Source organism: Motacilla alba, chromosome 28, assembly GCF_015832195.1.
Source record: "Motacilla alba alba isolate MOTALB_02 chromosome 28, Motacilla_alba_V1.0_pri, whole genome shotgun sequence".
Lineage (NCBI taxonomy): Eukaryota > Metazoa > Chordata > Aves > Passeriformes > Motacillidae > Motacilla > Motacilla alba.
The window spans coordinates 2,256,200-2,276,773 of record NC_052043.1 but is presented as its reverse complement, the minus strand read 5'-3'; the positions used below and the strand labels follow the sequence as shown (position 1 = coordinate 2,276,773).

Here is a 20,574-nt window from a genome sequence, read left to right as displayed (position 1 = left end):
CTCCCGCGACGCCCGGGGCGGGCTTCCCGTCCCCGCCTCCGTGACGTCACTTCCAGCGGGCGGTGCCGGGCCCGGTGCCGCCGGTACGGGCCGGGGGTGGAGGAGGCGGAGGGAAGTCCCGGTCCCGGTCTCGGTTCTGGTTCTGGTCACCGTCCCGGTTCCGATCCCAGTCCCGGCGCGCCATGGTGGTGCTGCGGGGCGGCGCGGGCCCCGAGGAGCCGTTCCCGTGAGTGCGGGGCCGGGCGGGCCGTGGGGCGGTCGGGCCGGGCAGAGCCCCCCGGGCTGTCTGTGCGGGCGGGGAGCGGCGGCGGCGCCTCCCGGGACAGCCCGTCCCCAGCTCCCCGGCCCCGGGGGCGGTGTCAGAGCGGAGCCCGGGACCGGCATAATGAGCCTTATAATTAGTGTTTATCCCCTCGAGGTCACGGTGCTCCCGGTCACCGGGGCTGGCCACCCGGTGGTGCCGGGGCTGGGCTGGAGCCCCCCGCTCCTGCTCGGCTGTACCGGGGGCTCGGGACCATCTGGGACGGAGCTGTCCCGGCTGTCCCGCGGCGACTTGGCCGTGTTCTGCTGCCGAAGGGTAAATGACAGGAATAGGTCCGAAGTGCCCCGGCAGAGAACGAGTTCCTCTTCCAGAACGGGCTCCTGCCTGGGAATGGGACGGGGAGGAGAAGCCGGGAGTCTGTCTGTGCTCCGGTGTCCCCGGAGCTGCCGGGCCCGTTGCCCCGGGGTCACGGTTCGCTGTGGTCCCCCAGGAATGACCTTTCCTGGGATCCCATCTCAGCCTGGCAAGGGACCCTGACTCAGAGGGTACCGATGCTCATCCGACACGGGTCACTCGCTCTGGGGGCACTGCCCGAGGTCACTGTCCCCCTGACCTGTGAACCTCCAGGCTGGCACTGGGCGGAGGTGGCAGTGCCAGGGCAGACGTGGCAGTGCCGGGTGCCAGGGCAGCCACAAACAGCCCTGGAGGCTGCAGGAGGAGAGTCGAGTGTGGCTCAGCCTGTTCCTCTCCCAGCCACGGGGCTCGGAGGGGTGCTGGGGGTGCTCCCACCCTGCTGGCACTGGGTTTTGACATCTCTTTCTGGGGCCCTGCCGGCTCCAGGGAGTGCCGGGCTCGCAGCTGTGTGCTCAAACCCCCGAGCTGGGGCCAGCGTAAGGTGACTCCCTCTGTTTATTCAGGTTTTTGTAGCCGTCTTTGTATCACAACTTGATCCACCAGCCCTGGTTGCTCGCTGTGGCAGGTTGGGTTACCGCTCCCCACCCGTCCTCTGGGCATTGCCTTGATACCTGAGTCTCTCTTATTCTTTCCAAGCCCACCTTTGCCACGCTTTTCTCTCCGGCTTGGAAGGGGGTGGTTGTTTTTTTACCCCCCCCACCAGCAGCTATGATTGTATCACTGCCCCCATGCAGGAAAAGGGGAAAAAAAATCAAGGTTTTGGCGAGGGTGAGCAGCTGGCTGTTAGCCCGGGCTGCAATCGGACAGCACAACCTGCTCTGCCCTGTGCCCAGATCAGCTCTGTCGGGGCCTGATTGCAGGACTGGGCTCCCCTGAGGCCCAGAACGCTGGAAAGGAGGGGACACGGTGGGGACATGGCCCTGTGGATGGGGCAAGGCCGTGGCAGTGGAAGCAGTGGTCACCCTGGGCAGCCGTGCTGCAGCTCCTCGTCCTGGGTGGACAGTCCTGGGGGTTGTTGCAGGGGTGTTGATTTTCTCCCCCACCTTCTGCTGTGCTAAAGGAAACCCACACAAGCCTGAGGGGAAGCTTCTTCGCAAGTGAAGGCGGTGAAACTTCCTGTCTTTGGTGTTTAGTAAACTTTGAAACCTGAGCAGTTCGGTACCCAGCCAGCCTCTCGCTCGTGGTGTGGCTTCATTTTCCCATAAAGTGCCTCAGTTTTATGGTCATTCCTCAGCTGTGCCTGTGCCTAAGCAACGCCCTGAGCGTGTTGTGAACCTCTGAGCACCTCTGGGTGCCCCCAGGAGCTGGCAGTGCCAGGCTGGGGTGGTGTTCCTGCTGCCCTCCACAAGGAGTGGCAGGGCTGGTGCCGACCCACTCAGGACGACGGTGGGCGTGAGCTGCAGCAGGGGCCCAGCAGGAATGGATCCATCCTTTTGCTTCCTGTGTGGCACGCTTAATTGCCCGGGTTAATTACCCAGGTTAATCACCTGGCCCTTGCAGTGCTGACACACAGAGCCAGCCCTTGGAGGTGGCGGTGACCCGAGGGGGACAGGCCCTGGGAGGATGTGTTGCTGTAACAACAGGGCTGGTGCTCTGGTGCCCCATCTCCCCCCATCCTCCCGCTGCTGGGGCTGCCCCAGACCCTTCAGGTGGGCTCACCCGTCCCTCTGTGTCCCCCAGGAGGATCGAGGACTGCCTGCCCCTGCTGCAGGACTCCCCCTCCAAGCGCTTCTCGCCGTCCAAGAGGAAGCAGTATTACATCAACAAAGCCATCCGCAACTCCGACCTCATCCCGAGGGCCAAGGGCCGCAAGAGCCTCCAGAGGCTGGAGAACAGTAAGGACCAGGGCAGGGTCTCTTCCCCAGGGCAACCTCCCCCGAGCTGTGGCAAGCAGGGATGCTCTGGGGGCGAGGGGCCTCTCTGGAGGTGCTTCCTCCCCTCTCAGGCTTTGCTCTTGGCCCCAGCTCGCTACCTGATGACGCTCCTGGAGCAGGATGACTGCGGCAGCGACGAGGCAGAGCTCACCCACTCGGCCACCCCCAGCATCTTCACCGAGGCCTGCAACAATGAGACCTATGTGGAGGTGGGTACAGCCACCCCCCGGGCTCGGGGCTCGCTTGGGGACGCTGCCATGGCACGTCATGCTTGTGGTTCACTCCTCCATCCCTCTGCCTCCGTGGCCTGAGCTGCCGCACCGCAGCTTCTGCCGGGTCTGGTGTCAGGCTGGGGTCTGTGGGATCTGTGTGTGCCAGGGGGTGATGGGGTCCTGGGGCCCACGGAATGGGGGAATCTCCGGGCGGATCCTGTCATGGAGAGTTGTGGCTGCAGAGCAGAGGGTGCCTGGTGAGCTGCAGCGCTTCCTCTGGCACAAGCCCCTTGCCAAAGCCCCGCTGGCCCTGTCACCGTGCGTTTTGAAACGTGGCCTCTCCTGGTGTGGCACTCGGGGGGCGGGAGGGTGAGGAGGGGGCTCATGGGGTGTGGGAAGGGGCCCGGGCGGCCGTGCACTGCCCGGTGCTCCCCACAGACCTCTGTAGTGGGGCTCGGTGGCTCCTGTTGTCAGATCTGGAACGACTTCATGAACCGGTCGGGAGAAGAGCAGGAGCGGGTCCTGCTCTACCTGGAGGAGGAGGCCAGGAAGAAGCACAGGAGGAAGCTGCCTGTCAAGAATGAAGACAAGTGGAAAGGTGCTGGGAGGGGACGCAGGGTGGGGACAGCCTCTCCCTTCCCTTCCCTGTGTACATTCTGGGAGGGCTGCGCCCGCTCCCTGTCCGTGCTGGGGCAGGGGATGCCTGAGCCCACCCCCGGGTGTGCCACTGGGGGGGTTATGCCTGCAGACCCCCACCACGGACCGGGGAAGGTTTGTGGGAGCCAAAAGTGGCTGGGACGATGGGCACAGCAGCCATCCCTTAATGTCACACCCCCAAATCCCTGCGCCCCCCAAACCTCCTGTGCAGGGGAGGGCGTTGCTGTTGTAGGGGTGACTGTGAGGGGAGCCCTGCAGGGCAGCTGGGGGGACACTGGCTCCTCCCAAAAAGCGACCCTGCGGGCTCTGGAGTTGCGAGCTGTGTCCCAATCCCTTCTCCCTTCTGCAGAGCTCCCTGCCTACACCCCGCAGGAGTGCTTCCAGCGCATCAGCCGCCGCCTGCGCGCCACCCTGAAGCGGGGCCGGATCCCCATGGTGAGCTGGGGCCTGGCACAGCCGGGCTGGTGTCGCGGTCCCGGCCGGATGGTGACAGGGGACGTGACAGATCCCTCTCTCTGGCTTCACTGGCTGCCAGCGGAGGCGCGGCGTGGAAACAAAAGGGGCAGCAGGACTGGGGTAGAACTGGGGTGGCTTTATTCCATGGGAAAACTGCCCCTCCCCAGGGTCCCAGGAGCCCGAACTGAGGGCAGACAACAGCTTCTAAACGAGGAGAAGATACAGTCTTTAACTGATCAGGAGAGCTGGCGGGGTGGGATACAATTGGGGAATACCGTGTGTAAATTAAGAGTTTCGAGGGATGGAAACAGCTTCAGTGAACTGCTGGGGTTTGGAAGAGTACAAAACTGACAGGAAAACAGCTTCAGTGAACTGCTGGGGTTTGGAAGAGTACAAAACTAACAGGAAAACAGCTTCAGTGAACTGCTGGGGTTTGGAAGAGTACAAAACTGACAGGGAGGTTTCTAGGGGGAAGGCAGGTTCGGGGAGAGGTTGGCATTGAATGGAAGGAGGAGTAAAGAAGGTTCTGGGGAAAGGGTAGGGACAGGAGGGGGCTAACACCTGGAAAGGGGAGGAGGTTTAAACTTAGCAGGGAGTAGCTAAATAGTAAACAGAAAAACCAACACTTAACTGAACTAAACAACAATGAGGGAGCAAGTCTGGTGTTAGAAACATAAGATCAAAATAAGAAACCTGTGCCACTCTAAAGGCAGGGAAAGGACAGCATAAGGGAATTACAGAATTACAAATCAAAACAATAAAAATACTAATAAAACTAAAAAAAACCACACTACAACAGCCTGGGGCTGCCGGGGGTCCCTCCACAGCTGTGTCCCCAGAGCTGTGCCCTGACCTTGTGCAGGGCAGTGCCACATTTCAGAGGAGCTCCTGGGAACGTGCTCTGGTGCTCGTGTGACCCTGCAGCAGTGGCTGCTTGCGGACAGACGTCCAGCTCCCAGCACACGGGCTTTTCCTGGCTCAGTTCAGATTTTTCTGGCAGTTACAGGGCTTTTTTTAGTGGTTGTTTCCCAGTCTCTGTGCAGTGGCAGCAGGTGGCAGGTGGAACCGGGCGTGTTTGCGCTTGGGGACAGCAGGGGAGCCTTTGGGGTGTCCTCAGTGGCCCCCACAAGGCTATTTGGGGCAGCTCCAGTGTATTTTGAAGGGGGTAAAAGTGCACCCGCTGCTGAGCAGGGAGGAGGGAGGTGAGTGCAGCCCTGCACTGCCTGCCCAGACACTTGCTCTGCCAGCCCTGGGGATGCTGGCTCCCTGCTCCCTCTGCTCTGTGGGGCTCTGTTTGTTTTCCTGGTGCTAATTAGAGCCTCTCAATGCAGCCTGGGCTCCTCCTGCCCGCTGCCTTGTTTGTCCTCAAAATGAGGCGCGTGTGCTGCTCGTCTCTGGGGTCACAGAGCTCTGCAGAGCAGCAGAGCACTGAGCTTTGGCTGTGGGGAGGCACGAGGCTCCCCTGGCTGCTGTGGACACGAGGGATGGTGCCAGCCCTTGGCACGCACAGCGTGGAGTTGGCAGGAGCTGGATCCTTCCCTGCCTCAGGGGCTGGAGATGGGAGATTCCTCCTCTCCCTGCTGTCTCCCATCCAATTGACTTGCCCAGGAGCTGCTGGCAGTAAGTTCTGGGGAGTTGGCTGTGCCAGGGCTGTGCCCAGCACTGCCCCTTCCTCACTGAGCCCCTGCCTCTCCTCACAGGGGACGCTGGAGGGGCTGGAGGAGGAGCTGCTGGCCTTCTTCTCTGTCACCCCCCACTCTGTCTACACAGCACTGATGGATAACAGGTATTTGCCCATCTCAGGGCCCTGGGGTTCCCTGTGCCCAGGGCTGCCCAGGGTGCAGAGGGGCTTTGGGAGCACAGGAGACCCCTTGGCCTCCCCTCAGCCAGGCCTGGGTCTCCACGTGGGGACACCCACCTGGCCTGGTCCCCGTGGAGCCCCAGGGGCAGGGAGGCACCTGGGGATCCCTGCGCAGGGCCTCGTGGCACTCTGTGCTCACCACCTGCTCTGTGTGTCCCCGGGAGGATGGAGGGCAGGGCAGCCCTTGGGACACTCAGGTCAGGCTCTAACCCTGTCCCCTCTCCCCCAGCTTTGAGCGACTCCTGCTCCACGCCCTCTGCCAGTACATGGATCTCGTCTCTGCCAGTAAGAGCCGCGTGTCTGCTTGGTTTTAGTTTTGATTTTCATGTTGTTGTTGTTTTTCCCCTTCCCTCCATCACTATCTCTCCTCTCCAGCTCAGCCTTTTCCTCCCTTCCTCCTCCCCTGCCCTGGGGCTCACAGATAACCCCGCGGTCCCACCCCTGCCTGCTTCCTCCCCACCAGTGCCCGGAGCTCCCTGGGCAGCCCCGGTCACCAGCGCTGCTGCAGCTGCACACCCGGGGCTCGGAGAGGAAATTTGGGTGGTCCAAAGCAAGGATCTGCTCCCGGGGTTCCCTCTCCAGCAGCTGCTTCCTCCTCCCAAGGATCAGCCGTGCTCTCGCCCTGCCCTGGGCGTCCCCAAAGGTTTTGTTGCCAAGGCAGGGAAGGCATCAGGCTCCATCCCTCCAGAGGAGGCTCTGCTGCTGGGCGTTTCATTAGGAGCCGCTTGTGGCAATCAGCCCGAGCGCTGGTGACGGGAAGCGAGCCCGTGGTGCCGCCTGGGGACAGAAGGGACAGAAAACAGAGGAGCCTGTGCTCGCCACGAGCCCCAGGGAGGAGAGGAGGGCAGTGGCTGGGCTGGGAGGGCCTGTGGGAGACCCCCGAGTGGGGAGCAGGGTCGTGCTGACCTCTCCATCCCACCCGCAGGTTCGGACATCGAAGGGAAGCGTCAGATGAAAGTGAGCAACAAACACCGCGTGTTCCTGCCCCCGGAGCTGCTGCTCTCAGACTACCTGGGCCAGATGAGCTGATGCCCCCCAGAGAAGCTGCCCTGCCCCTCCTGCGTCCGCTGCAGCCTCTCCGGGACCCTCCTTGGCCTTTCCCCTGCTCCAGCAGCCGCCGCAGGCCGGGGGGTTTGTGGCTGTGCCCCTGGGGTTTGTGGCTGTGCCCCTTGGGTTTGTGGCTGTGCCCCTGGGTGTCTTTCTGCAGGCCGGGGGGTTTGTGGCTGTGCCCCTGGGTGTGCTGGCAGCGGCGCGGGCCTGCTGGTCGTGGCTGCAGGTGCCTGTCGCCCGCCCCGCTGCCCGCGCAGCCCTCCTGGAACTCTTTGTGTGTGTGTCTATTTATAACCCAGGTGTTTTTAAAAGTAATCAGGCGGGGCCAGCTTCCCCGCGGCGCTGACGCTCGTGGGGTGATTTCGGTCCAGATTTTTCTGCGGTGAAACAGCTCCCGGCGGCTGCTGAGCAATCGCTGAGCCGGCGGAAGAGCCCCGGGGCTGCCGCGTTCCCGCAGCCCCGAGCCCACCGGGTGTGCAGGGGGGCTCGGGCAGGACATGGGGTGTGGGGAGCTCCGGGTGCTTTTACCCCACACCCTGTGCCCTGCCCGCACCACGGGGCTGTTTTTAAGTGTAATATAGCTTGTGTTTTTTATCACGTGTGTGTATATTTACATGTGTGTGTGTGTGTGTGCGTGCTGGAGGGGTGCAGCCTCCCTCGGGGCTCTCTCTGCTTTTCCACAGCTGCCATGGCGGCAGATGGGGCGTTTTGGGGGGGTCCCTCTGTGTGCCCCCTTGTCGCTGGCACGTGCCAAGGGTTGCTCGCAGGGCGTGCCTTGGGGATCTCTGCCGGTTGCCGTGTCCCACGATGACACCGACTGCCATTAACCGCGGGCACCCCCAGACCCAGGGGAGCCCCTCGCGCCTCCTTCGCCGGCGCGGCTCGGGCACGGGCGCGTTCAGCAACAATAAAAACGGTGCTCCCCTGCTCCGGCTCTGTCTCTCCGTGGGCACGGTGAGGGGGGAGGCTTGGGGGGGTCTCGGGGCCGCCGGTTGGGCAGGGGACGGAAAAAGGGGGCGCGGGGAGGTGCGAAAAATACGCTTCACGAATTTGCGTGTCATCCTTGCGCAGGGGCCATGCTAATCTTCTCTGTATCGTTCCAATTTTAGTATATGTGCTGCCGAAGCGAGCACGAATCGCCCTTCACCCGCAGCGGTATTTAAAGGCTTAGAAATTTAACATACTCTCCATAGGGTGACTCCAGTGCGGCTCGATGTTGAATGCAAAATTAGCTCCCCCAAGTGTTTCTCAGCTTTTTCCCCTTGTTTTGCTCGAATTTTCCCAAAATGTCCAAAATACGCCGGTTCTGTTCGCTGACTCTGCCCGGTGCGTTCTGGGTAGTTTGTTATGCTAATTAGCCACGCTGAGGGTGACCGCGGCAGTGCCTGAGCGCGCGGCGCAGGCGCGGCGCGGGCAGCCCGCGGCGGCGCCGGGGTCCTGGGAGCGGCGGGAGGCGGCGGGCGCCGGTGAGTGCGGCGGGACCGGGACCGGGAGCCCCGGGAACCGCCTGGGGCCCCTTCGGTGCCCTTTCCGCCAGCCTCGGGAACCTCCGGCACCTCCCCGAGTCCGTCCCCGCGACCCTCCCACCCGCCGTAGGGTCGGTACCCGCGGGCCGCTCTCTCCGCCTCCCCCCGGGACCGCCGCGGTCTCTCCCGGTGCGGGGCTGTCCCCACCCGTGCCCTGTGCCCCCCGCTGTGGCCCCTGCGGCTGCGGTCCGTGCGGGCCGTTCCCGGTGTGACCGGCCTTGTGTCGCCCCCAGGCAGGACCGAGGCTGTCCGGTGTCCCGTGGCCGGTGTCCCGTGGCCGGTGTCCGGCGGGATGGACCTCGCCTACGTGTGCGAGTGGGAGAAGAAGCCCAAGAGCAACCACTGCCCGTCCATCCCCCTGGTGTGCGCCTGGTCCTGCCGCAACCTCATCGCCTTCACCACCGACCTGCGCAACGAGGAGGAGAAAGGTACCGAGCCCCGGGGAACGCTCCCGCCGCTCCCGGGAACGGCCGGCAGCCCGGGCCGGAGCCCTGCCCTGCCCCCGGCAGCTCCCAGCTCCGCTCCTCCTTCTCCTTCCGTGCCTCAGCCCCTGGCAGTGTCTCGCACGCGTTTCCCGAAACCGGGAGCGGGCTCGCGTCGGTGTCTGGAGCTCCCAGCGCGACCCCAAACCATCGCTAGAAAATATTTTAATATTTTGTTTCCATGAAATTTACTTATTTTCTATATTTCTATTACTATTTCATTAAATATATTTTCTATTTCATTTCTATAAAATATTATTTCTGTAAAACATTAGAAATAGGATAGTTCAATATTATAGAAATATTATCATATTATGGGATATAGTATAATATATTATGGCTTTATTTATGTATTTATATATAATATATAATATAATACATTACAATATATATAATATAATATATGTTATAATATATAATCTAGTATATATTATATATTATATATTTTATATATATAATTACATGCACTATATAGTATAATATATTAATATATGATACATTAATCGGTATAATTTATGTTATAATTTATAATATTATATATTTTATATATTCTATTTTAATATTATATATAGTATATAATTATATGTACTATATATTATATATTAATCGATATAATGTATGTTATAATTTATAGTATCATATATTATATATTATATTTTAATATTATATATTGTTATTATATATTGTATATAATTATATGTGCTATATATTATGATATATTAATATACAATATATATTAATCGATATAACGTATGTTATAATTTATATTATATCTTATATCTTAATATTATATATAATATATAATTATATGTACTATATATTATAATATATTAATATAGAATATATATTAATCGACATTATGTTCTAATTTATAATATATTTATATTATAGTATATTTTTATATTATAATATTATGCAGTATATATACATTATAATCTAGAGCTGTCTCTATGATGCAGTTATGGAATATTTATTGCCCTGCATCACGCGGGGCCCTGGGGCCCAGAAGCAGTGCCAGGGGCCTGAGCCCGCTCTCTGTCCCCGCAGATCTCACGCACATGGTGCACATCATCGACACCGAGCACCCCTGGGACGTCTACTCCGTCAACTCGGGCCACGCCGAGCTCATCACCTGTTTGGAGTGGGATCAGTCAGGTGGGCCGGGCTCCTGGCGCCGTCGCCGCGTGCCACAGCCACGGGGACGCGCTTTGCCGTGTCACCCGCCGTCCCCGGGCGGGCTTTGCCGTCCCCCCGGTCTCACGCAGCGTCCCTGCCGCAGGCTCCAGGCTGCTCTCGGCAGATGCCGACGGCCACATCAAGTGCTGGAGCATGACGGATCACCTGGCCAACAGCTGGCAGAGCACGGTGGGCAGCGCCGTGGAGGGGGACCCCGTGGTGGCCCTGTCCTGGCTGCACAACGGCGTCAAGCTGGCTCTGCACGTGGAGAAGGTTTGTGCCAGCTTCCCCAGGGGCCTGGGCTGCAGCTCTGCTGTGCTCTGGGAGGGTCCCCAGGACCAGGGAAGAGATGAGAATCTGACCCCATCTGCTCAGAAGGCTGATTAGTATATTATATTATATTATATTAGTTTAGTTTAGTTTAGTTTAGTTTAGTTCAGTTTATATTATATTAGTTTAGCTTAGTTTATATTATATTCGTTTAGCTTAGTTTATATTATATTATATTATATTATATTATATTATATTATATTATATTATATTATATTATATTATATTATATTATATTATATTATATTATATTATATTAGTTCAGTTTATATTATATTAGTTTAGCTTACATTACATTATATTATATTAGTTTAGTTTAGCTTAGTTTATATTATATTATATTATATTATATTAGTTTAGCTTAGTTTATATTATATTATATTAGTTTAGTTTCAATTAAATTATATTATATTAGTTTAGTTTAGTTTAGTTTAGCTTAGTTTATATTATATTATATTATATTACATTACATTACATTATATTATATTAACTATACTAAAGGATACAGAAAAGGATACCTCAGAAGGCTTAACCAGAATGAATAAAATAAAAACCCGTGACTGGCTCAGAGAGTCCCACACAGCCTGACCATGACTGGCCATTAAGTTAAAACAATTCACGTGTTTGGATAAACAATCTCCAGCCCACATTCCTAAGCAGCAAAACAGGGAGAAACTGAGGCTTCTCAGCCTCCCAGGAGAAAATCCTGGGCAAGGAGGATTTTTCAGGAAGTGGGACAGTGGCACTGGGGCTCAGGTGTTGGCAGAGAGCTCAGGCTCCTGCCTGTGACCCGAGCTCTGGGCTCTCCTGTGGCCTGGGGGAGTTTATCCAGTCAAAGAGAAGGCAGATTCCTGCTTCCTGCTGAATTCTCAGGGGCGTGGAGCTTTGTTTCTTTTGGTGTTTCAGATGTGTCTCCCTTAGTCTGGTACCTTGTGGTTGTGATATTTTGTGAAAATCCCTTTGCTGGGATTTTCTTCTCCTGAGAAGCTGAAGGGCCTCAGCTTCAAGTGTAACCAATTTGTGATCTGCTGCTGTGGGATGCAGCAGGTGCTTCCTCCATTGCTCAGTGTGGGATGTTTCTGCTTGGTGGCCAATCCAGGAGGCAGCAGCTCTGGGACTCTCTGGAGTCACAGAACTTTGTTATTCATTCCTTTCTATTCCTGCCTCGCCTTCTGATGAATCTTTCTCTCTGTTCTTTGTAGTACAGTTATAGTGTGGTCTTTTTAATGTAATATATATCATAATATAATAAACCAGCCTTCTGAAATGGAATCAAGATCTCCCCTTCACCAAGTCCTGACTGCCCAGAAGACCCACAACATTAGTACCTCAGTTCTGGGCAGGAGCAGGGAGATAGAGCAGTTCTTTCCTTGGCACTGGTGATCCAGAGGAAACGCATTCGGGGTGCCGAGGTTTGATCCAGGGATTGGGCACACAGATGAGCTCCTGGTTTGGAAACCTGTGTGATCCTGCCGACTCTGAAAGCCCAAAGCTGCCAAGCACAACTTCCCTGCTTGCGTTTTTTTAACTCCTGGGATGTCCCACATAAATCCTGCCCCTCTCCCATGAGAAGAGCTCCACGGGCACGCATTTTCCCTCCAACACTGAGCTTTTGCTGACCTTTGTTACAGTCTGGAGCCTCGAACTTCGGCGAGAAGTTTTCCCGGGTGAAGTTCTCTCCGTCGCTGACTCTGTTTGGTGGGAAGCCCATGGAGGGCTGGATTGCCGTGACCATCAGCGGGCTGGTCACCGTGTCCCTCCTCAAGCCCAACGGGCAGGTGCTGACGGCCACCGAGAGCCTGTGCCGCCTGCGCTGCCGCGTGGCCTTGGCCGACGTCGCCTTCACGGGCGGGGGCAACATCGTGGTGGCCACGTCCGACGGCAGCAGCACGTCCCCCGTGCAGTTCTACAAGGTGTGTGTCAGCGTGGTGAACGAGAAGTGCAAGATCGACACCGAGATCCTGCCGTCGCTCTTCATGCGCTGCACCACCGACCCCGCGCGCAAGGACAAGTACCCGGCCATCACCCACCTCAAGTTCCTGGCTCGGGACATGTCAGAGCAGGTGGGCTGTGGTGGATGTTTTTGCTCCTGGCGAAGGAGGGGTGATGAGGAGGACTCCATTGATAGCAGAAGGCTAATTAGTTACTTTATTATGCTGTATTATTCTCTACATCTAAACGGAACCTGCCAAGCGCTTAGCTCTGCACACAACACTGAATTGTCACCACACACACACTCTTGGCCCTGATAAGCCAAGGAAACAAAACACCATCACTTTGGTGAACAATCTCCACGTTGCATTCTACTTTGGCACAAACACAGGCAAAGCAAATGAGACAAGAATTGTGTTTTTCCTTTCTCTGAGGTTCAGAGCATGTGAATCTCAGAAATCCTTGTGAAGAATTGTGCCTTGCTTTTCTCTGTGAGGAGAAATGTGGCTACGGTGGGCAGCTGCTCTTTGCTCCACCTGGCCTTCCTCAGAGGGTCTGGAGGTGACCAGCGTGTCCTGCAATACCCTTGGCATTCCCAGTTGCCCTTCTGGTGCAGCTGGAATTAGGGACCTCACCTCCCACTGATTTGATCCTCTGCTTTTTGCTGGTGGAGCGTGACCTGAGTGGGAGCAGGAGGGTGGGAATGACCAGGGCAGTGTTGTCCCTGTTGTGAAGCTTGTGGTTGGGGGGGCTCTGTTCCACAGGTGCTGCTTTGTGCCTCGAACCAAAACAACAGCATTGTGGAGTGCTGGTCCCTTAGGAAGGAGGGCCTGCCTGTCAACAACATCTTCCAGCAAATCTCTCCTGTGGGTAAGTGTCTGCTCTGGGCACTCTCAACAACAGGAGCTTGGTCTGAGGGAAAAAGCAGCACAGTTTCTCACACCCCTTATCCCATATACGGGGTATTCATGTTTATTTTCAGGTGTTTTCAGTCCATTCTGTCTGTTTGCATCATAGGCAGCAGCTTGCTGTTCCCAGGAAGGGGTTTGGTTGTTGCATTCACTTGATAAGAGACATTTTTTTGTGTTCTGCTGCACAGCCGCCCTCCCTGCCACCAGTGGAGCAAAGGCTCCCAAAGGACCAGGATTGAGCAGCAGAGCTGGATTAATCCCCTGCTCTGGCTGCCTGGGCTTCACCTGATCTCAGATAAAACAGAATTAATCGGGGCAGTTTGTTTGGTGAAATAGAAAGGATTATTGTATATAAGGATCTTAGTCACCCGCAGCAGAGCTTCCCATCAAGAGAGATTTAGCAAAACATGTTGTTTGTATAATTGAGGAAAAAACCAGGGAACTATGAGGGAAACGTAGTGGAAATATGTGGGAAATACACCAGTGCCTGATCTGTGATCCTGCTGGAGGGAGCCTGGGCAGAAACAGGGGGCAGATCTTCTGATCTCTGTGGGACAGAATTCTCACTTGTTTGCTCATTTCCCCAGTGGGAGAGAAGCAGCCCATGATCCTGAAGTGGCGGATCCTGTCTGCCACCAACGACCTGGACCGGGTGTCGGCTGTGGCCCTGCCAAAGCTGCCAATCTCCCTGACCAACACCGATCTGAAGGTGGCAAACGACACCAAGTTCTTCCCTGGACTGGGTAAGGACTTCCTGTTGTCTTCATCCTAAACATGTGAACTTTTGCTTGAAATTTCACCACTGAGCTGTGGCTGAGGTGAAGCCCGTGGGATGCTGAAGGAAAACTTTCAAACGTTTTGTTTCCTGTTGTGGGGAGAGGCTGTGAAATGCCATGAGCTATAGCAATGCTGCGGTGGCCCCGACGAGGGGAGAGAATGGTGAGGAAGACTCCATCTTATCAGAAGGCTAATTAAGTACTTTATTACACTAAAACTGGATCTGCCACGCACTCACTCTGCACACAGCTGCACAGAACTCATCCTCTGACTCTCCCATGACTGTCTCCTGACAGTCAGGACACACACCTGGCCCTGACAGGCCAAGGAACCAAAACACCTTCACTTTGGGTAAACAATCTCCACATTGCATTCTGCTTTGGCACAACACAGGCACAGCAAGTGATAAAAACTGTGTTTTCTCTTTCTCTGATGTTCAGAGAATGTGAATCCCAGAAATATTCTTGGGAAGAATTGTGCCTTGCTTTTCTCTGTGAAGAGAATATTCTTGGGAAGAATTGTGCCTTGCTTTTCTCTGTGAAGAGAATATTCTTGGGAAGAGTTGTGCCTTGCTTTTCCCTGTGAAGAGAATATTCTTGGGAAGAATTGTGCCTTGCTTTTCTCTGTGAAGAGAATATTCTTGGGAAGAATTGTGCCTTGCTCTTCTCTGTGAAGAGAATGTGGCAACGCCGAGCCTCCAGCCCTTTGGCTTCTCCATGGGCTTCGGTGGTGGCCACTGCTTTGGGCGAGGGCTCTGCCGACTGGGAGGAGCTGTTTGCTCAGCCTCACTCGTCTCTGTCCCCAGGCCTGGCCCTGGCTTTCCACGATGGCAGCGTGCACATCGTGCACCGGCTGTCCCTGCAGATGATGGCCGTGTTCTACGGCTCCTCCTCGCAGCGCCCCGTGGACGAGCCGGCCCTCAAGCGCCCGCGCACCACGGGGCCCCTGGTGCACTTCAAGGCCATGCAGCTCTCCTGGACATCACTGGCCCTGGCTGGCGTGGACAGTCACGGGAAGGTTGGTGCTCTCTTGTGGATGTAGGAATGTGTCCCCTGTTGAAAGAGTGACAGAACTGTCCTTTGTCTCCTAAAAAAAGGAAAAAAGCCCAGAAGTTTCTCTCCTCAGTTAGGTAAAAAGACACCTCATAGGACCTTGGGGACTTCACCTCAAAGTTAAGGATAGCCAGCTGGACAGAAGCCAAAAGGTCCTGCCTAAGCAATTTACTAGAAAAAATAAGAGAACAAAGAAACGATTCGCTTTTGTGAGGTGTTTACCAGGAGCAAGAGCCTCTTGCCCTGGCTCAGTTTTTCTCTGTAAAGAGCTTTGTTATTTTGCCTTTTGGTAAGACTTTTCTGTTTCCAGCACTGCCACAGAAGCCATCCTGCTGGTTTTATGCCATCTGAGGTGGCTGAGCTATCTCGGGTGTGATGTAAATCTCCAAGAGCTTATAAGACCTGGCTCGAGGAGACCCCATATCGTATGGTGGCATTATTTCTCACCCAGGCTCTCTCAGTTTTTCTCTGAGAAACTCCCTCAGAGTTTCTCACTCTCTCAGGGGTGATGGGTTGCTCAGGAAACACTGGGAATTCCAGCTGTGAGATCCACATTGGAAAGGGATGTATCCCATCAGTGCAGAAACTGTCACTAGGTCAGGATTGAGCTTCGTTTGGCCCCGTGTTGTGTTGTAGCTCTGTGGGACGATTTCGAGCCCACTCCTGAAGCCAGTTTCCCTTTGGTTCCTCCCTTCCAGCTGAGCATGCTCCGCATCTCCCCCTCCATGGGCCACGGGCTGGACATGAACATGTCCCTGAGACACTTGCTGTTCCTGCTGGAGTACTGCATGGTGACTGGCTACGACTGGTGGGACATCCTGCTCCACGTCCAGCCCAGCATGGTGCAGAACCTGGTGGAGAAGCTGCACGAGGAGTACATGCGGCAGAACGCGGCCCTGCAGCAGGTGGGTGGGTGGGTGGGAGCTCTGGGATCACTCCCAGGGTGGGCATGGGGGGGCTCAGGGACTTGGAGTGGGGAGCAGCCAGTGCCAATGCTCAGGACTTTGGTGTCTCTGCCTGGCTGTGCTCTCTGAGGGCCCTGCTCGGGTAGTGATGGAGCTGGCAAGAGCTTCCATGTCAGCAGCGTTCACTTTCCCTGCTATCAGCGGGGTCTTAACTGCTGGAAACTTGGGGTGAGATGGTGAAATCTATTTTTGGCAGATTCTGGGAGCAGCGGCACGTGCCCAGCGCAGCGCTCACGTGCCCAGCGTTCACTGCTCCTGTCACTCCTGCAGCAGAAAGGGAGAGCAGAGAATAAAGCAGCAGCAGCAGCAGCTCTAATGAGCTTATGCTAATTCCTGCCTTTCCTTGTGCCTTTTGCTGCTTTCCCCGTGGCTCAGGTGCTCTCCACACGCATCGTTGCCATGAAGGCATCGCTGTGCAAGCTCTCCTCCAGCACCATCGCCCGTGTGTGTGACTACCACGCCAAGCTCTTCCTCATTGCCATCAGCTGCACCCTCAAGTCGCTGCTGCGCCCACACTTCCTCAACACCCCTGACAAGAGCCCCGGGGACCGGCTCACCGAGATCTGCTCCAAGATCACCGATGTAGGTACTGACTGCTCCCAGCATCCTGCACTGCCTTCCCAGCACTCGGGACTGGACTGTTCCTGTGGTGTCTAAGCAGCTCCTGGGTTTGGGGAGGAGGACAAGGGTGACCTCCGCAGGCAGGGTGTGAGGATTTGGGTCCATCCCCCCGAGCCAGGCAGTGTCTTGGTTCTCTTCCAGACATTGACAAGGTGATGATTAACCTGAAGACAGAAGAGTTTGTCCTGGAGATGACGACGTTGCAGTCCCTGCAGCAGCTCATCCAGTGGGTGGGGGATTTTGTGCTCTACCTGCTGGCCAGCCTTCCCAACCAGGTGAGACCTGGAGTGCTGGGAGCACGCTGAGAGGACACAAACACCCGTGGGCAGTGCTGGGGAGCTTTGCCAGGGCACACAGGGCCACGTGTCCCTGTCAGCACAGGCACTGGGGAGGAGTAAGGAACAGCAGAACTAGAGAATGGCCCTTCCCATGCCCATCACGGTACCTGGGGGATTTGGGGACACTCCTCTTGCAGCTCTGCAGAGCTGTCACCTTCAGGTGACCCTCCGCCATCCGCAGCAGCGGGTTCCATAGGGTGCGTGCTGCTGGAAGCAGGAGCTGTCTGGATGCACTGTGGTGGCTGGGGCTGGTGTGAGCCCACCCAGGCTGGTGCGAGCCCCTCCTAGGCTGGTGTTAGCCCCACCCGGGCTGGTGCCACCCCCAGCCACGCCGCTGTCCCCGCAGGGCTCCCCGGTGCGCCCCGGGCACAGCTTCCTGCGCGACGGCGCGTCCCTCGGCATGTTCCGGGAGCTGATGGTGGTGATCCGCATCTGGGGGCTGCTCAAGCCCAGCTGCCTCCCCGTGTACACAGCAACCTCGGACACCCAGGACAGCATGTCCCTGCTCTTCCGGCTCCTGACCAAGCTCTGGCTGTGCTGTGAGTGTGGCCGTTTCCCTGAACAGTAATTCCTGCAGCACTGGGGTGGGACGTGACTCCGAGGGGGTCTGGCACGTTGAGAAAGGGCAAGCGCAGCTGCCAAGGTTATTGTTTTCCAGGCTGAGTTGGCAGTGGAGGAGGAGGCTGCACGCAGCTCTCTGGAGCTCTGAGGGAGAGATGTAAAGGTCACGGGGATTTTTCCTTCGTTTCCCACGCAGGTCGTGAGGAAAATCACATCACAGAGCCCGACGATGCCCTGATCGATGAGTGCTGCCTCCTGCCCAGCCAGCTGCTCATTCCCAACATTGACTGGCTGCCCATCAACGATGGCATCATCAGCAAGCTGCAGAACAAGCAGCTGGTCCGGCTGCAGTTTGGGAAGGCTCCCGGGCTCGTTGGCCACACTGTCTCTTCCCAGTTCGATGCCTTTGTCAGGTACAAACCCCTGGAATGGGTCAGTGCGTGGCGAGAAGGAATCTTGGCAGCTCTGAGGTTTGGCTTGTCTCCTTGGTGCTGTGACCCAAGAGCAGTTTGTGCTCTCTGCTCAAATCCCTTTCTCAGCTTGTGATGGGCTGGGAATTTTAAGTTCTGAGAAGTGATAGCAAATGGAGGGGATAAACCCCATTAATTAATGTGATTCATTGTGACATTGTGACAATGAATCTCGTGGCACTGGATGGGCAAGCAGGCAGAGCCTCTGCCATGTTGACAAGTGAGATGCAGCTCCCTGTCCTGGGAGCAGCTCGTGGAAAATGACATTCTAGAAAAGTCCTGTTCTCCCCCCCCAGGGCCCCTGGACAGCCCAAAATTGACCACCTGAGGCGGCTGCACCTGGGTGCATACCCAACAGAGGAATGCAAGTCCTGTACCAGGTAAGTGACACTTGCAGTGGGGCTTGGGCAGGACTTGCACTGCCCTGTGTCCTTCAGGAGCTCTCTGAAGCTGGCTGGGGCTGTGGTTAAGGTGTCCCCAGGCTGGGATGCCCACGTCATCGTCAGAGAGTGGCATTGTTGCAGCCTGCCCCTTGGGTTAAAAATCAAACAGATCACATAAAGCTCTTGGAGTAGTCTGGCCTGGAGGAGACCCTACAGCAACTCCTTCATGTGCTGCCCAGTTCTCTGGGTCTGGTCATTAAAGCACCTGTGTGGTCACGGCAGGGCTGGAGGGAGGAATCACCCCACTGCCCCTGCTCCCATTCTGGGGTCATCTTCCCACCAGGCTTGCATTTCGTGCTGCCCTACTCATGCACCCTCATGGGAGAGCCTGGATTTCAGGATATGGCTCAGGGAACAAACATCCATCCAAGTCATGTGATTGAATTAGCTTTAATTACTGATTTTAATAGAAAGCCTCTGTAGCAGATCATTTTTGTGAGATGACTGTCAGTTGTTTCATGTATAAACAGCAGCTGGGGCTGTTCCTTGCCAGGCTCCAGCTCCAGCAGAGCCCTCAGTGGGATTGTTGCTCGCTGGTTTCAGCTGGTTTTGGTGCTGACAAGTGTCACCTGCAGGTGACAGGGGCTGGTTTCCCCCGTGGATACCCTGTGTGATCCATGCAGCTCCCCAGCAGTGCTGGCTCTGAGCTGCCCCTGGGCTGGCTGCACCCTCCGTGTCCCCCCAGGTGTGGCTGTGTCACCATGCTGAAGTCCCCCAACAAGGTGACAGCAGTGAAGCAGTGGGAGCAGCGCTGGATCAAGAACTGCCTCTGTGGGGGGCTGTGGAGGAAGATGCCCCTCAGCTACTCCTGAGCCCTTCCCGGGGTGCAGCGAGGGCCAAGAGCTGCACGGGGCTCCCTTCACAGAGCTTTTGGGACAAGGGAACGGCAGCTCCTCTCCCTCACGCTGGAAAAGCTGCTGCTGCTCATCCTTGGCTGAGCTGTGCTGGAAAACAGAGCTGAGGGAGCTCTGCCTTTTACCAGGGAAGAGCTGGAAAGGAATGCCAGAGGTTTCCCCATGGTTTGGGGCCCGGGAGGGGAGAGCCTGGCTGTGTTTTGTGTCTGTGCCAGCAGAGCAGCCACATCCTGGCAGTGCCCTGGCCTGGGCAGAGAGTGGTGGAGGGGCAGCTGGTGAGGAACAAAGTCCTAGCTGAGGGGGGCACAGCTGGTACCTCACATCCGTCCTGTGCCTCTGGCTGCCTGGGGAGTGCCACATGGGCTGGGCACTCCCAATCCCTCAGCAGACTTGTCCCCGAGACAGGAGTTAGCTCCTGTGTGCCCATCGGTGTTGGATGGGAGCAGGAATATGGGTGCTGCTGCCTGGAGTGAACCCTGCCTTTGCCTCTTGCTCTTGTAAATAAAAATTCTCCTGGTTTTGTACAGAAGCGAGTGGTTTGTTTCTGTGGTGTGACGTGGCTGCCCAGTGTGGGGCCGGGGCAGTGGGAAAAGGAGAAGGGGAAATGGATGTTTTCAAGGTTTGCCTTACGGACACTCGAGGAAAAAACATCAGATCCTTGGGGTTGTGCAAGCCTCCACTCCAGCAAGGCTGGACACTTGAGCGTGCCAGAGGAGGAGCATCCTGGTGCAGCCAAAAATCCTTTCAGACTTTTGCCCTCTCTTGCCCTCAGCTGCTGCTGCCCCAGCAGGAAATCACAACCTCGTGGAGCCAGCGTGGCAGTGCCTGGGGAGCCCCAGCCCTGGGGCTGATCTGGGCCCGCTCCTCTCCCACAGCTCCTTCAGCTCTTGGGGGAATAAGCCTGGAGCCTTCTGCTGCTGCATCCAGCCAGCAATTCCAGGTCCCCACTGACCGTTTAAGAGGGGGAGTGAGCCAGTCTTAGTACATTCCTTTCCCTCTGGAACCATGATTTCATTATTCTTGAGAACTGGAGCTGGTGACAAGAGTTCATCCCTCGACTCCAGCGAATGTTTCGCTGCACAGAGCTGCAAGAGCTGTACAGACCTCTCCCCCTCTCTGCTCTGCTGGTAATTAGAGACAATTAAATGGCTAATTAGGAGACTGCACCTTATTAAGACTCTTTTCCCCGTAAGTAAAACTCAAACCAGGCTCTCAGTGAGCTCCTCATAGAACAGGTTTGGGGTTATTTAATGTTTGATTTGGAACAGGGAACAGCAGGGGGATGGGGACACATTTGTGTCCCCCTCAGCCCCCTGCTGACCACGGAGCTCTGGGATGGGACTGGAAGGG

General features: G+C 56.1%; 2 protein-coding genes and 1 non-coding gene across 7 annotated transcripts; 2 read left to right on the top strand and 1 right to left on the bottom strand.

Annotated features, from left to right (window-relative positions):
* The first annotated feature begins 33 nt into the window (after positions 1-33).
* R3HDM4 (R3H domain containing 4) lies at positions 34-7,713 on the top strand. 2 transcript variants are annotated; one of them, XR_005259839.1, is made up of 9 exons: positions 34-226; positions 2,357-2,511; positions 2,641-2,759; positions 3,237-3,360; positions 3,769-3,854; positions 5,576-5,661; positions 5,966-6,021; positions 6,662-6,867; positions 6,909-7,713. XR_005259839.1 is itself a non-coding variant. In XM_038163885.1 (8 exons), exons 1-8 carry the CDS (start codon positions 183-185, stop codon positions 6,763-6,765), a joined length of 774 nt encoding a protein of 257 aa, XP_038019813.1. In that variant the 5' UTR covers positions 34-182; the 3' UTR covers positions 6,766-7,713. The 2 variants fall into 2 exon arrangements, 1 of the variants encoding a protein (XP_038019813.1); XM_038163885.1 differs by having other exon boundaries at positions 6,662-7,713.
* On the top strand, positions 7,610-19,182 carry MED16 (mediator complex subunit 16). 4 transcript variants are annotated; one of them, XM_038163882.1, is made up of 15 exons: positions 7,610-7,740; positions 8,546-8,740; positions 9,842-9,949; positions 10,074-10,243; positions 11,932-12,363; positions 12,997-13,102; positions 13,731-13,886; positions 14,726-14,937; positions 15,671-15,877; positions 16,313-16,523; positions 16,700-16,833; positions 17,243-17,435; positions 17,654-17,870; positions 18,224-18,307; positions 19,056-19,182. In XM_038163882.1, the coding sequence occupies exons 2-15, from the start codon at positions 8,605-8,607 to the stop codon at positions 19,180-19,182; spliced, it is 2,493 nt and encodes an 830-aa protein (XP_038019810.1). In that variant the 5' UTR covers positions 7,610-7,740; positions 8,546-8,604. The 4 variants fall into 4 exon arrangements, with proteins under 4 accessions (XP_038019810.1, XP_038019808.1, XP_038019809.1 ...); XM_038163880.1 differs by lacking the exon at positions 7,610-7,740 and adding an exon at positions 7,753-8,252; XM_038163881.1 differs by lacking the exon at positions 7,610-7,740 and adding an exon at positions 7,753-8,383.
* Positions 7,818-7,919, bottom strand: LOC119712653. The gene has a single exon (XR_005259855.1). It is a non-coding gene; the product is annotated as a U6 spliceosomal RNA (small nuclear RNA).
* Positions 19,183-20,574: the final 1,392 nt, after the last annotated feature.